Source organism: Pseudomyrmex gracilis, unplaced genomic scaffold, assembly GCF_002006095.1.
Source record: "Pseudomyrmex gracilis isolate BER0280 unplaced genomic scaffold, ASM200609v1 scaffold_1008, whole genome shotgun sequence".
Lineage (NCBI taxonomy): Eukaryota > Metazoa > Arthropoda > Insecta > Hymenoptera > Formicidae > Pseudomyrmex > Pseudomyrmex gracilis.
The window spans coordinates 1-15,000 of record NW_018021592.1 but is presented as its reverse complement, the minus strand read 5'-3'; the positions used below and the strand labels follow the sequence as shown (position 1 = coordinate 15,000).

At 39.8% G+C, this 15,000-nt stretch overlaps 1 protein-coding gene across 1 annotated transcript in view; it reads right to left on the bottom strand.

Annotated features, from left to right (window-relative positions):
- Positions 1-13,054, bottom strand: part of LOC109861762 (fibrinogen- and Ig-binding protein-like) — a gene marked incomplete at its 5' end in the record, with an annotated part of 26,915 nt that extends 13,861 nt beyond the window's left edge. The window contains 2 exons of the mRNA XM_020441560.1: positions 12,321-12,473; positions 12,752-13,054. Coding sequence (XP_020297149.1) covers positions 12,321-12,473; positions 12,752-13,054 — 456 coding nt within the window. The remainder of the gene's footprint in view (positions 1-12,320; positions 12,474-12,751) is intronic.
- Positions 13,055-15,000: the final 1,946 nt, after the last annotated feature.

Sequence of the window (15,000 nt, the reverse complement as noted above, 5' to 3'; positions counted from 1 at the left end):
CAGTTTTTTAAACTAATACTGAATGGAAAGTGTAATTCATGTGGTAAATGACTATTTGTTTCTTGCATACACTGTACTATTCGTTCAATGGGAATTAAATTTAACTGTGCCAGTTTCTCGTGAAGTTCCGTTACAAACCTCACTATTTCTTTCCTATCTGACTCTAGCTCTTGTAGAATATTTGTCACTGAGAGCAAATATTCTCCCAATAGATTACCTTGAGCTTGTTTATTTACTGACGCTACTATTTTTGATACTGATTTTGCTAACATCTCTTCATTTTTCTGAATGACGCTTTCCACAGTACTTAAATGTGTTTCCGTTGCGTTTAACACTTTTAGGTGATTTTTTATAGCGTGTTCTTCCACTTCCTGTCTATTTTCTAACAAACCAATGTGTTCAGTTATAATTTTTTTGTCACTTGCATCCATTGTGCCAAATAATTGCTTCGCTATTGACCCTATTCCGTTTACCAAACCTCGTCGTTTGCGTGGTAACAGCCCCACCATTATCCTAATTCTGCTAAAAATGTGCTCTACCTCTCGTTCTCTGCTTAACACTTCAGTAAATACATCTTGACAACTTATTTTATTATCGTCATGAATGTCATTGCTGTGACATATCTTATTAGTGGTTCTTAAAATTTTTTGAGCCTGGTTTATTCTTATTTCTAACGCTGCTATGTCTAACTTAATTACTAATTTCTATTTTTTTACAGCTCTCAGTAATGTTCCCTGTTTCTCATAATAAAGTCCGGGATTGTGCTGAAACTGTGTTACCGTATACATGGTTGGTTCAGTTTCACCGTTCAAGAGCTGTAGTTGAAACACTGCTAACGCTATCAACGGAAGTCTGTAAGGTAAGAAGATGACTATATTACTTTTATACACGCGCTTTTTTGTACGCCTGTAGGATTCGGAGAACTATTTTATCTGTCTAAATTTTCTAAGTTAGCAGTTTATATCTGCGTTCTCATTTTTATGGTGTTATGTTATACACCCATGTTACCTCTACCAGAGTCTTTGCAAAGTACTGATGTCTGTCTCGTCAGTCGTGTTCTGTCGCTCGAATCGCGATCTTTTGTTGTCTTAATTTTTGTTTTGCTTGTAAAAAAATTTTTTACGATGGATCCCCCAGCTGCCAACGCTATGATTTGTGTAGTTTGTGGTGTGGAGACTTCCTGGCCTTGAGTTTGCGATCTGTGCTGCGATCACGATCCGATCATACTCTTGGTATCTAACAACTTCTGTTTTACTTGTTGGGCAGCAGCCATCCGGGTTGTGCGCTTCTTGTCGCACCACCTCTGTCACGAAGAGCATCTCCTGCGGCTCGTCGACGGGCTTGGTACTTGTGCTTACCAACCCGTTGACGGCTCTAGCTGCTCGTTCTGTGAAGACAGCAGTCGGCCGGTGGCCTGCCACGTCTGTGTTCGGTGGCAGTTTGTGGACGACATCTTGTCTGCCTCCGAGGAGTGCAGGTTTTGCCGGTCTGTAGTGATTGATTGCGTCGCTGTTACGGCGCACCACCCGCACCGAGATCCTGACGAGGCCCGGAGGGGCCCCGCGTAGCGTGGACCTTCACTAAGACGCTCGGTGAGTTCAATTTTCAATGTAATGTTTTATCCTGTTTGCATGCACTTGCAAGGATCGTCGTCCCTTTTTCACGACGTATGTTATGTCGGAGATTTTTTCAATCACTATATATGGACTTATCCATCTATAGTCTAATTCTAACGGTGTAAACCCCGTTGCGGTATGTGGTGTAGTGTTATACGTGAAAATAGCGTAGGGTATCCATTCGTCCCAGTCCGTTTGTTCGTCGTTAATAAAATGTCTTACGTACTCGATTAACGTACGGTGTAATCATTCAAGAGCTTCGTTGCTCTGTGGATGATACGCGGTCGTTTGAATTTTGTTTATTCTTAATAACTTACATGTATTTTTGAATATGTCGCTTACGAAATTCGTACCTTGATCGGTGAGAACAGTCTCCGGATTTCCGTATTCGCAAACTATTTTTGTAGCGAACTCTTTTGCTACCGTGTTTGCTTCCTGATTAGCTATCGGAATAGCTTTGCTAAATTTCGTTAAATTATCCTGGAAGGATAACAAATACTTATTTCTGTTGTTTGAGACTGGTAATGGACCTACTATATCTAACGCGCATTTCTCGAACGGTTTATTTGGTGTATCGGTTATTACCAAAGGCATTTTAACCTTACGTGTTAGTTTATTTCTTTGACAGTACGTGCACTTTTTAATATAATTTTCTACATCCTTCGTTAAATTTGGCCAATCGAATTCTTTTAATCGTTTGTTCGATACCCTGATGACCACCGATTGGTGTGTCATGATATTCGTATAATATTCTTTGTTTTTTTTTATGTATACTCTTTTTCTTTTTTGCTTGTGCATTCTTCTGCTTCGCTTGTGATTGCAGTTCTTTCTTTCTTTTTTGCGCTTGTGCTCGCGCTTCCTCCTGTCTCACTCGCGCTTGCATTTTCTTCCGTCTCACTCGCGCTTGTGTTCTTCCGTCTCGCTTGCGTTTGCGCTTTTCTCTGTTGCGCTCGCGTTCGCGCTTCTCTTTGTCTTTCTTGCGTTTTCTTTTGCTCTCATTCTACTCGTGTGCAATGTTTCTACGTGTGCTGCTTTGTCTACCGGGTGTCTGCTTAACGCATCGGCGTTTGCATTTGCTTTTCCTTTCTTATGTACGATTTTGTAGTCGTACTCTTATAGTTTTAATCTCCACCTTATTAATCTTGAAGCGGGATCTTTGACATTAAAGAACCACACGAGGGCTTTGTGATCTGTTACTATTTTAAATTTTGTACCATACAAGTACGGTCTAAAATGGTTATCGGTCCATACTATCGCCAACAATTCTTTTTCTGTTATAATTTCGCTTGGCTTTATTTAGCACGCGACTCGCGTACGCGATGGGTTTATCTCTCCCCGTGTCGCTTTGCGATAAGACCGCTCCGACCGCGTAACCTGACGCGTCTGTCGTAACGATGAATTTGCGGTTGAAGTCGGGATATGCTAGTATCGGTGCCGTGAGTAATTTTTCTTTTAAAATTTTGAACGCTTTTTGTTGTTCCGCGCCCCACGCGAACTTTGCTTCCTTACGCGTTAATTGTGTTAACGGTTTCGCTATTTTTGAAAATTTATCAATAAATTTGCGGTAATATCCGGCTAAACCGATAAATGCTTGCACGTCTTTTAATTTTTTTGGTAATGGAAAATTTTTTACCGCGTCTATCTTGGACGGGTCGGGTAGAATGCTATTTTCTGTTATAATATGCCCTAAATACGTGACTTCTTTTCTTAGAAATTTGCATTTGTCGGGTTGTAACTTTAACTTATTTTTTCTCAGTCGTCTTAATACTTCTTTTAATCGGTTATTGTGTTCTTTTAAACTTGCCCCGTAGATCACGATGTCGTCTAAATACACAAAGCATTTCACACCTTGCATCCCTACCAGTACCGTGTTCATTAATCTTTGGAACGTGGCGGGTGCATTTTTTAGTCCGAATGGCATTCGGTTATACTCAAAATGCCCATACAACGTAGAAAATGCCGTTTTTTGCTTATCTTCCTCGGCCAGAGGTATTTGATGATACCCCGAGGCAAGATCTAGTGTGGAAAAATATTTCGCATTTCCTAGCTGATCTAGTATATCAGTTATATTAGGAAGTGGGAATGAATCTCCTACTGTGACGTCATTCAGTTTTTGGAAATCGATTACGACGCGTAACTTTCGTACTCCGGACGCGTCTAGTTTTTTCGGTACTACTAATAGTGGCGCGTTCCACTGACTCGTGCTATGTCTAATTGAACCGTTTTCTAACATTTCATTTATTTGTTTATCTACCTTTTGCTTGTGTTTGTCAGGTAGTCTGTATGGTCGTATGTTTATCGGTCTGCAGTCCGTCTTTGTCGGTATGTAATGTGATACCGCGTTGGTGCAGGTCAGTGTCTCTTCCGCGAGATGAAATACGTTGCTATATTCCTCGCAAATTTTTTTTAAACTTTTTCCTTCTTCTTGGTTTAAGTGTTACATGCGGCTTTCACTATTTCCTGTCGCTCTATTTCTGATTTTTCTATCTCTACCTTGGCGACTTATGCCTTTGCTTTTTGCGTATCTAATTGCAATTTCTCTAGTGTTACATACGGCATGCGCATCTTCACTTCTTTTTCCGTGGTGTTTATCACGGAGCACACATTGTTCTCGGGTTGCACTAAGCAACTCCTGATAAAGATTCTTGGATGTGCCTCTTTTGCCTGTACTATACCTATGTGATTTACGCTTGTAAATGCCCTAATAATTGTTTCACATCGTGGTGGTAAAGTTATCGCGTGACACGGATACAATAACATCCTTCCCGATTATTATTTTGCCTTCCCTGTGGCACGGTATCGCTCGATATTTTTTGAGGAAATCGTTTCCGAAGATTTCCTGGTAATTGATCGGAAAATTGTTTCGCACCACGTAAAACGGGTGGCTGATTTTTTTGTTTTTTAGCTGAATTGTTGCGTTGAACCTTCCTAGTACGCGCGCGGTATGCTCTGTCACTCCAGTTAACTTCATTTTTAACTTTTCTATTAAGGTTTTCCCTTTTAAATATTTTACTTTTATTAACGATATAGTAGCTCCCGTATCGTATAACAGCTCGGCCATTCCTTTTTGTGTTTCGACCATCAGTACGCTAACTAAGTTTAAACTTGTTTGGTTAGTATTTGTCGCGGTAATATAAAGTTCTGCTGCTTCTATGGCTTTATTTTTCTTGTCGTGATTATACTTGTCGTCACTGCTTGACTAGTCGCGCTTCTCGCACGCATTTATTTTCTTTTTGTCATACTTGACAATTTTCTTATCCTTATCTCCCATCTTGGTTTCATTTTTATTTTTTGTTTTTCCGTTGAGTAACCAACACTCATTCTTTTTATGTCCTGCTTTTTTACAGTAGTTGCAATGGTTTTCGGTTGCATTTACCCGTCGCCCTTCGGGCTTAGGTAGAATGCTCCTACTTGAGCGACAATCTCGCCCGTAATGCCCTGCTTTTCCGCATTTATAACAATTGCTATTTTTATTATTACTACGTGATTGTGGAGGTACTCGGGTTTTGTTTGTCCCTGCGGCTTTTTCTTCCGCGCTTGTCCCTGCTATTGCTTCCTGGAGCGTACTGTAGCGGCGCGATCGCACGATTAACTTAAGATCGTCTCGCAGCCCGATTTGGTAATGGTGTAACGCCTGTTCCTTTATGGCTTTTAATATAGTGCGTTTTTGTTCTGTTGTTCGTTCCTTTCCCTCAATTATGGACTTGTAGAGCTCCATGGCTAATTGATTCACGCGTTGTCCAAAGGCTAACGCATTTTCCCCAATTTTTTGTTTTAACGAGCTAAACTCAATTTGTAGTTCAGTTGTTCCCTTCTTCGTGGAGTAAGTGCCTTCTATTTCTCGCTTTAACTGTTCAAAGTCACTAATGTCTCGGGTTTCGAAATCAAGCAAAGTCTGTCCCTTGAGTTTAGTGCTCGAAATTGCTTCTAAAAGCGTTCGTTCATCGATAGGATTTATATTTTTCATTGCGTGCATGCAATTAAAAACTCGCGTAACTGCGCCTGTGATTTCCCGTCGAACACAGGTATCATTGTGCGCGCTTCTTTTAGTGACATGTACTCGGGCAAATGTGCCGTTTGATTTCGCACGTCTGCGGCCGTTCGTCCGTACGTAACGTCGAGCGCGTTATCGCGTTCTCGCATTACCGCGGCGTCACCGGCCCGCGTGTGCCGTCCCGGCGGATCATCGTCGTCGAACATCTGCGAATTTCGGCGACGATACCCCCGACGTCTAAGAGCCTGTACATCCGATTGCAACTCCCGGAAGGCTTGCATTAACTCGCGTACTAACAAAGTTGAGGAGTCGTCGGGATTTCTACCCGCCCCTATGACTTCACCTGCGGGTCTGTTCGGGCCCGCTGCGCCCTGAAGGGGTTGCCTACCCAGCTCGTTGCGTTCGGTCTATTTCTCTGTCCACGTCGAATTGTGTCTGATGCACTCTTTCGAGTCGTTCGTCCAATGAGTCGTTCGGTGCGTGAGCCATTTCCGTACAATTTTCTTTTGGATCGAATATGCTACTGTCGTACAAAGTTAAAGAGAATTCTTCGCGTTCGGATACGTTACTCGGCGTCCTACTGATGTAAGGCCTAAGTCTTTTTTGTTCGTCTTTATTCTGAGGTAATAAGCTTCTATCTATATCGAATGAAAACTCGCGATTTACTGTGACGTTCTCGGGTAACTCACCCTCGCTCTCACTACTGATATCGTACTCGACCTCTAAATATTTCCTAACTTGATTTAAATTTTCGACGTTGCGAGGTTCCCTACGCCAGCACGGATCGCTTTGTGTTTCCCTTTTGTTTACCCTTTGAATAGTCCGCCGCGCCGGTTCAAAGTGAAGCCACGAATTATTTCGCGCCGCACCCGGTACGTCAAAGCTAGGTAACTCTAAACTAAATTCTGTAACGCTCGCCGGTGTTAACTCACCCGTTATTCTTAACGCTAACGCTTTGTTTTCGCTTATAAAAATTTTTCGACTTACATAAATCGCCGCATTTTCGCCTTACGCCGCTGGATATATCGATATCGATGACCGTCCTTTCTGCCGTTGACGCTCTGCTTCCCTGCCACGCTGCTCCCCCGCCGCGATGCTCTCTCCGGTCGTCCGCTCTTCGTCTACCGTTCTCTTTCTGCTAACTGGTGCTCTACTTTCGCTGCCTGCTGCTTACTGCTTCCAGCTACTTGATGCTCACAGTTAAATTAGTGAGATCCCGGTCTTTGTGGCCGGATTCTCTCTTCTAGGCGACTCTGTCACCGTTTACTTTTATTTCTTGCCGGCACTTGCCTTGTGCGCTACTGGTTTCCTTAGCCACTCGGGCTTATCGCTGAATCGGAGTTATCTCGCTCTTGTTCAGTTAGGTTAGGTTACTCGAGAGTGCTTTTCTTGTCTGCTCCTCTCTTAGCTTGTGTTGTCTTACGCCTTCTATCGCTGTCTTTAGTTGAGATAAGTCAGCTAACTTACTGCCTAATTTTCCTTGAGAATTGTCCGTTGTCTTTAATTTCGACCTTGTAGTCTTCTTTAATAAAAACAAGTTTTTATATATTTGTTGCAGATCTTCTGGAGTCTTCTTCTCGACGTTTTCCAAGCAGCATCTCACTGCTGCTACCAATTTTTGTTATCCCGTAGGATTCTTCAGGATGCCGCGAGCGAGGGGAACGACGAGAAGAAATGATTTTGTCTTGTAGAACTGCTCTTATTTTGATTTTCTTTATTTGCCTTAACAGAATCATAATCTTGTTGCTTTAGTTCTTGATTCGGTGTTGTATTATTTTCACCCACACTATCACACGCGTATAAGTAGCGATGCTCTGCCGAGCAGAGCCACCGGCGGCAACATTTCCCGGATTGATTCTCCTTGCCCATGTCCCGACACCGGCTTATATTCCTCAGTCAATCCTCAGTCAATCAGTCGTGATTGGCTGAAGAAGATCGGGCGACATCCGGTCTCCGAAAAGTGCAATGCAAACCATTGCATCTTTTTGGCCGAATGTGCGACCTTTGCCCAGTGCGTCCTTGGGTGCGCTATCGCGTATCACCCAACAAAACCCTACCGCTGACTGGACATCCGCGCCGGATTGTAGTTTCTCAAGGTGTAAAACGAGCCACGTTAAAGAAACAATTACTCTTTAATATAAAAACTAATACTTTAATAATTACTTCTAACTTGCAATTAAACTAACGCTAAGTAAGTACCAAACAACCCCTTTTAACTTATAACATCTTGTAGACAGGTAGAAGAAGTAAAACTAAGTCGATAAGTTCTACCATTTTGCTAGATTCGCAATAGTTACCGAAATTTTAATTAACCCCTTAACCTACAATGACGGGCAGAGCCCGCGTACGATGGTCGGACCAAACGTAAATATTACGGGCATAACCCGCGTACGGTGATCGGGCCAGAAGTGAATATTACGTGGAATATTTGATATGCAATTACCGCGATCGTCCTACCACGGGCGATGCCCGTCATGTTTACGATTGGCCCGATCAGCGTGTTACACAAGTCGTGCGAATGACCCGAACGCTGCGCGAGCTTGTATACGATTTCGGCCCAACATCTTTGAATCTAAATCGTAGGTTAAGGGGTTAACAAAGATCCACGAATAAGCGTGCATCGGGCTGTCTTACGCGCGTAGGACAGTCCGGCGCGCTTTGCACAATTACATTTTAATACGTATATGTTATAGAGAGAGTATACGCTGTTATATTAGCTCCTCCCATATGCTGCTACGAGTAACACCGTAAGCGCGCAAAGCGCACTAGGCTGTCTTAAGCGAGTACAGCCCGATGCATGCTTATTTGCTAATCTTTGTTAATTAAGATCTCGGCAACTATTGCGAATCTAGCAAAATGGTATAGGACTTATCGACTCAGTTTTACTCTTTCTATTTGTTCACGAGAGATGTTACACCAATTCTGGGACACCCTGTATATATATATATATATATATATAGATATCAGGTCTACCGGAAAGTTCTGTCCGTTTCTATCACAAGTTTCGACACGTAAGCACATGTTTATTTGGCGCATGTATGCCTCTCTATTTTTTTCACTTAATGTATACATACTGACGTAGCAAATTAACGAAAACAAAGTTGATTCACGTTAGTCTTATGTGTGAAGCGATAGTGTACCCATGGCTACTGATAAAGTGTATTTACGCTACTGTATTTTATACGAATTTCAACAAGAAAGAAATGCTACAGAAGCATGTAAAAATTTATTGAAAGTGTTTGATGAGAAGGTACAGTTTCTGATAGGACATGCAGAAAATGGTTCAAAAAATTTGAAACAGGTGATTTCGACTTTAGATAAAACATTCGAAACAGGTGATTTTGACCTTAGATAAAACATTTTTCAAAAATGGGATATACAAATTGCCCTCACACTGGCAAGAAATCATTAATAATAATGGCAATTATATTATTTAATAAAGTTTATTAACGGTAAAAAAATTTGTATTTTGTTTTATTCCAAAAACTGACAGAACTTTCCGGTAGACTTAATATATATATACAGGGTGTCCCAGAATTGGTACCAAAATTTTAATTAATAAAGATTAGCGAATAAGCGTGCATCGGGCTGTCTTACGCGCGTAGGACAGCCCGGCGCGCTTTGCACAATTACATTTTAATATGTATATGTTATAGTATATGCTGTTATATTAGCTCCTCCCATATGCTNNTACNGGTAACACCGTAAGCGCGCGAAGCGCACTGGGCTGTCTTAAGCGCGTAAGACAGCCCGATGCATGCTTATTCGCTGATCTTTGTTAATTAAGATCTCGGTAACTATTGCGAATCTAGCAAAATGGTATAAAACTTTTTGACTTAGTTTTACTCCTTCTATTTGTTCACAAGAGATGTTACACCAATTCTGGGACACCCTGTATATATATATGTATATAAGAAAAAGAGAGAGAGAGAGAGAGAGAGAGAAAGAGAGAGAGAGAGAAAATAGAGATGTACTTTGTATCTTTATGAGTGCAATGGACTAATCGCTATGTCTCGCGTTTATCCAAGTTTTTTTTTGTAGATTTTGACGGTCGATTACTGTACAGCGTTTTGTGAGTACTTCAGTAATATGTAAAATTTTTTGTGCAATATAAAATATTTAATGACCTTCAGTTTATCATCTTTTTGTAATCATATATGCAAAGTGAATAAAAAATTATTATAATTTCTATGTACACATATATGCGCAATACTAAATGTACGTTTTCTGTACTGCGATCACAGTGCTTTTCATATAACATAAATACACAAATTAAAAGAATTTTCTAACATTCTATTTTTTATTTATAAGATATACGTGCTTTATATACTTATTTTATGCACACGATATTTTGTATTGTGTTAGTCAAAGAAAATGACTTTTCATAAATAAAAAAATAAAAAGTTTTGAGAAAAATCTATTTTTAACTCTATTTTTAAATCTATTTCTTATGTACTATTTATTCTTTTATAAACAATAACGCATTGCGTTTGCTGCAGTACTATACAGAACACCGTATATTTATTGTATGCACATATGTGTACATGTACGTTATAATAAGTTTTTATTTAATTTGCATATATTACTACTAAAAACAAACTATGAGACTAAATTATCAAAAATTTTACATTTATCAGAAAGCTTTGCATATACTAAATTGTTAAAGACGCAGTAAATATTATATGTAAGATCGAGCCGGCCAGCACCGAGAGTACCGAAGGATGGAAATACGCACACAAGCGAGAACCGCCGTCCGTGTGCGTAATGTCATGCTCGATTGTTTGGCTCGTGGAAGAGTGCAGACATACTATTGACAGCTCACAAGAATTCACTCTACCCGCAAGCTACCAGACGCGAGAGACAAGGGGAATAGTCCGCCCGCTCCACCCAATTTCCTCTACTAGGTAGGTTCTGTCGAGGCGGTGGGGATATGTCCACAAGCGAGAACGCGTCCGTGAGCTCACACGGTTCTCGCTTGTGGGCATATCCCTACCGCCTCAACAGAACCTACCTAGTAGAAGAGATTGGGTGAAGCGAGCGGACGATTCCCCTTGCCCATCGCGTCTGTTAGCTTGTGGGTAGAGCGAATTCTTGTGAGCTGTCAATTACTATGTTCCGTCTCCTTTCCACCAAGCTGGCTATAAGACGAGACACGAGACATGTTCACATTGCGCTCTTGTTGCATATAATAACGTAAAATGCTTTTCCAAGATTTACAGTCTTGGAAAAAGTAATATAATATTATTGAAAATGAAACACCTCAAGATGCATTATATATTTGTAGTGTAATTATCATATTTGTGTAATTAGTAATATGAGTTAATTGTAATACTTTTAGGTTTTAGAATATTGAAAACATTTAACATATATACATAGGATATTATTATTACTTATTTTTATATAGGTTTGGTTTGTAAATTACAAAAACAATCTACATTTTACATATACATACTCTTGAAGTATTGACTTATATTATACAAAGTCATTAATTATTTTCCCGAGAGAAAATAGAAACATATGATTATATAAGATTATATATAAGTGATCAGATCGCGTCAAATTTCGGATCGGATTTTACATGATCACATAAATTCAGATTCAAAATGTGGCACAATTTGATCACTTATATATATAATTTTATATGATCATAAGTTTCTATTTTTTCTCAAAATAGTATATTCATATAATATGGTATATCAATTAAATATTTTAAAATAATACGTGATATATAATCGGTTATTGTAAACCTTTGCAGGATGTATTGCAGTAATACTTCATATTTATAATTAAAAAACAAAACGTTTTGACTTTATTCTTAAGTTTGCTTCAGTTGTACACATGATAGCAGTTAAGAGATGTTACAAATAAAGTTTTAATAGATAACTGTCACACTGTCACATTTTGGTCAAAGTTTTAAAATGTCTTGTTATCATGTTCGTGTGTAGACTAACTGTTGTGTGTAGACTTACAGTTATGGCACGGATAGCTGGAGATTCCAGGTTCGACTCCTGGCCGAGGAGTTTTTTTCGCAATATTTAAAAAAAATTAGTTAGGGGGTATCCGGGGTCTGTTATATGTGAGATGCAAATCCAGCATTCCGTATGAATTTAAGAATTGAGTTTTCAACTCAAAAAACACTCACTTGTAAAAATTTACAAGTTGATTTCGTTACATGTGCATGTATATATATATATATACGTACAGTTTCTGCTCAAACATCCTGCGAATGGCTCGTAAGGCCTTATATATTTCTTGTTATTATTATTGAGATTTTATTATTATCAAAAATATATGTACTTTTTCTAAGACTCTAAATCTTGAAAACGCACTTTGCTGTCATACGCAACAAGCGCGCTACGTGAACGTGCCTTGTGTCTTGCCTTAGCCCGTCTTAGTAGAAAGGAGACGGAACAGTATGTCTGCACTTTTCCACGATTTCGCACACGGACGGCAGTTCTCACTTGTGTGCGTATCCCCATCACTTTGGTATTCTCGGTGCTGGCCAGCTCGAGCTGTACGACGAAAGACCGGTAACGCGATAGACAGAGCGATTATAGCCTGTCTCTCACTTTAAAAGAAGAAAGGACTAACTCAACCACTTGAGGGCGCCACTTTCCAGGCAGAAACCCCAGTGCGGATTTCGGATCTTACTCCAGTACCTTCTTAATGATTAGCCTGTAAAATATCACTGCTATATCACTTATACTCACTTGAGCCTTTTCATATTTGTCTTGTAACCGATCAACTTCAAGCTGAATTGTCTCACGTTCCTTCTGCATTCTCGTTGACTGCCCTAGCGCTTTGTCAAGTTGACTTTGCAAGTTCTCAAAGTCGTAGTTCTGTTTCTCTCTTTCCATTTGCATCTAAGTTTTTCAACGAGTTTTTATCATATTTCAATAGATCAATAAATATTATATATACATATATTAACAAGCATTCATGAATTATTAGATACGCAAAACTTTAATACGCAAAAATGTAATTATTGTTATTAGTAAAACGAATATATATAACAATGTTATTATTTATTGTTTATGTATATAATTTTATAATACAGAAAATCTGTCTTTATAATAAATGAATTTATGTGAATGAATGTACTTGTTGAATATGTATTTTGAATTTTACTAATATTACTCACTCTTCGAACTTCGGTCTGCGTTTTATCGAGCTTTTCTTGAAGCTTGTCGACCTCACTTTGAGTTTTATCCAAAAGATTTTGCAACTTATCCTGTTGAAGTTGCGCTTTACCAAGAGTAGCCTGCGTACGTTCAAGCTCTTCCTGCGATTTCTCAAGCTCGCCGATTGCCTTATCTCTCTCGGCGTGAAGACGAGCCACAGACGCCTGTGCTCGATCGTACTCTTCTCGTAAACTCTCTTGCTCGCCTTGAGCGTTTTCCAATCTGGCCTTGAGCCTGTATACTTCGCCTTGACTCTTCTCTACCTACAAACAAATAATTGTGTCAACGACATAATTATCTCATAAAATACCCATCAATATAAAAAACTGTGACGGAATAAAGCTCCGTCACTAATTAATCCCGTCACGGATCCCCGCCACTAATTTTTTTTCTTTTTGTTTGTTATATTTTTTTTTATATGTCTACTAACATATCACTATTGTTTATTTATTGTTCATTTTCTATTACTTATTAGGTTGTTTCCTATTTTTTAAATATCTGTTCATAGAATAAAATAATTTAAAAACTTATGTAACCCGCCGTGCCTTCGGTCATTGCGTCAGTGCACCAACAGCACTTCTGCGTACGAGTGTACAATCTAAACTGCGGCGGCGGGTACTAGTCCGCGTAAGCACTACGACAGGGCGTTAAACAAGTGCATACTTTATACCAATCCCAAGCAAAATGTAGAACACCCGCCCGATATATAAGCCGGCTGAAAACGGTCAAGAGCATCATTCCTTGCACTCAAAGCGTTGATTCTAAAGATTTACCGATCTCGGCACTCGAGGAGTTGACTCGAGTGCATCAAACGCCTTCTTGAAGAGCTGACTCGAGAAAGTACGAATCGAGATACTGACGCGATTTACCCGACTTTATCCTAGTTCAACAGCTGAGGTGCTGACACAGCCGGACACAGCCGGACACAGGCCGAAGAGCTGACTCGGTCTCTTCCTCTCTTCGCCGGCTGAAGCGATGACTCAGTCAGTACCGGGGGCGAGGTGCTGACTCAATCTATACCCCTACAGGCCTGCCGGCCGCATTTTGCACGCACCGCGCCAACAAGCAGTGTCACTCAAGTCTTACTCCGTCGTTGTATGTATTCGCGTTCACTCCGCGGTATAAAATAAATTACCCCACCGTGTACCCGCTCCCAATTTAACCCCTTTTTTAGAATGTACGTGCAATCACAATTTATTTCTGCGTGCAAAATATCGATTGAAAATACTGTGTTTCAATTTGTAATACCGTATGAGTTAATAAGATACCGTGTACGTACACTTGTAACACTCCGTGGCTTTCGAATGAGTAAAATATGTCGAGTGAGATAAATACCGTTTATAATAAGTAAAAACTAAATATATCAAGCAAGTTTATATTAAATTAAACCCGAGCGTGTCGCAATCTTTTCCTTCTCCTCACCTAAGTCCTGGTACGACCAAGCTGTCCGGCAGACAAAAGGCCGGACAAGTTGCAGGAAAAGCGGCTCCTTTACAAAACCAAAAGGCAAACTTATTTTTTATATAAGAATATTAAATTAAATTTTTTTAATGTTAATTTATTTTAATATTAAATAATTTCTTATGTAAGAATATTATATAGAATATTTTGTCATAGTTACAAGTATAGTATATTATTTTCTTGCCATTTTATATTGTTACGTCTTGGCCCATGGATACGGTCGGGCTGTGGTGAAACGCAACAGTAAACGCATCGTTTTCCATATCTCTCTTTACAGTGGACACGGAAGTCCCGCTGTGAGAGAGTCGAGCGAATTTGTTTATATTCGTCGACAGGTCAACGGCGTACGCCGATCTTACTCTGTCTAGCGAACACTCGCTCGTTGGTCCTTTCTTAGATCTGAGACGCAAGTCTCATTTACCAAGGACGGGACCTAGCGATTTTAACGAGGAAATGAGAGTGGGTTGTACGGAGAGAAGGATAACAAAGAATAACTCTTTAGTTTGATTCCACACATTATAAAGTAAGTTATATTTATAAAAAAAAAAAGACAAATCGAAATCTTAGCAAATTACTAACATACAGGTGTGTTGAAACTAATACAATAACGGAGCGCATCATCGTTTCGTACAAAGTAATCTATAAGCTAGGGTGCAAGTGTAAAAGAGAGGGGGAATACGAGTTGTTTAGTGCAGCCAGCCTCTTTAACCCATGTTTACGCAACTTAGATCATCTTAGAAATGTATTT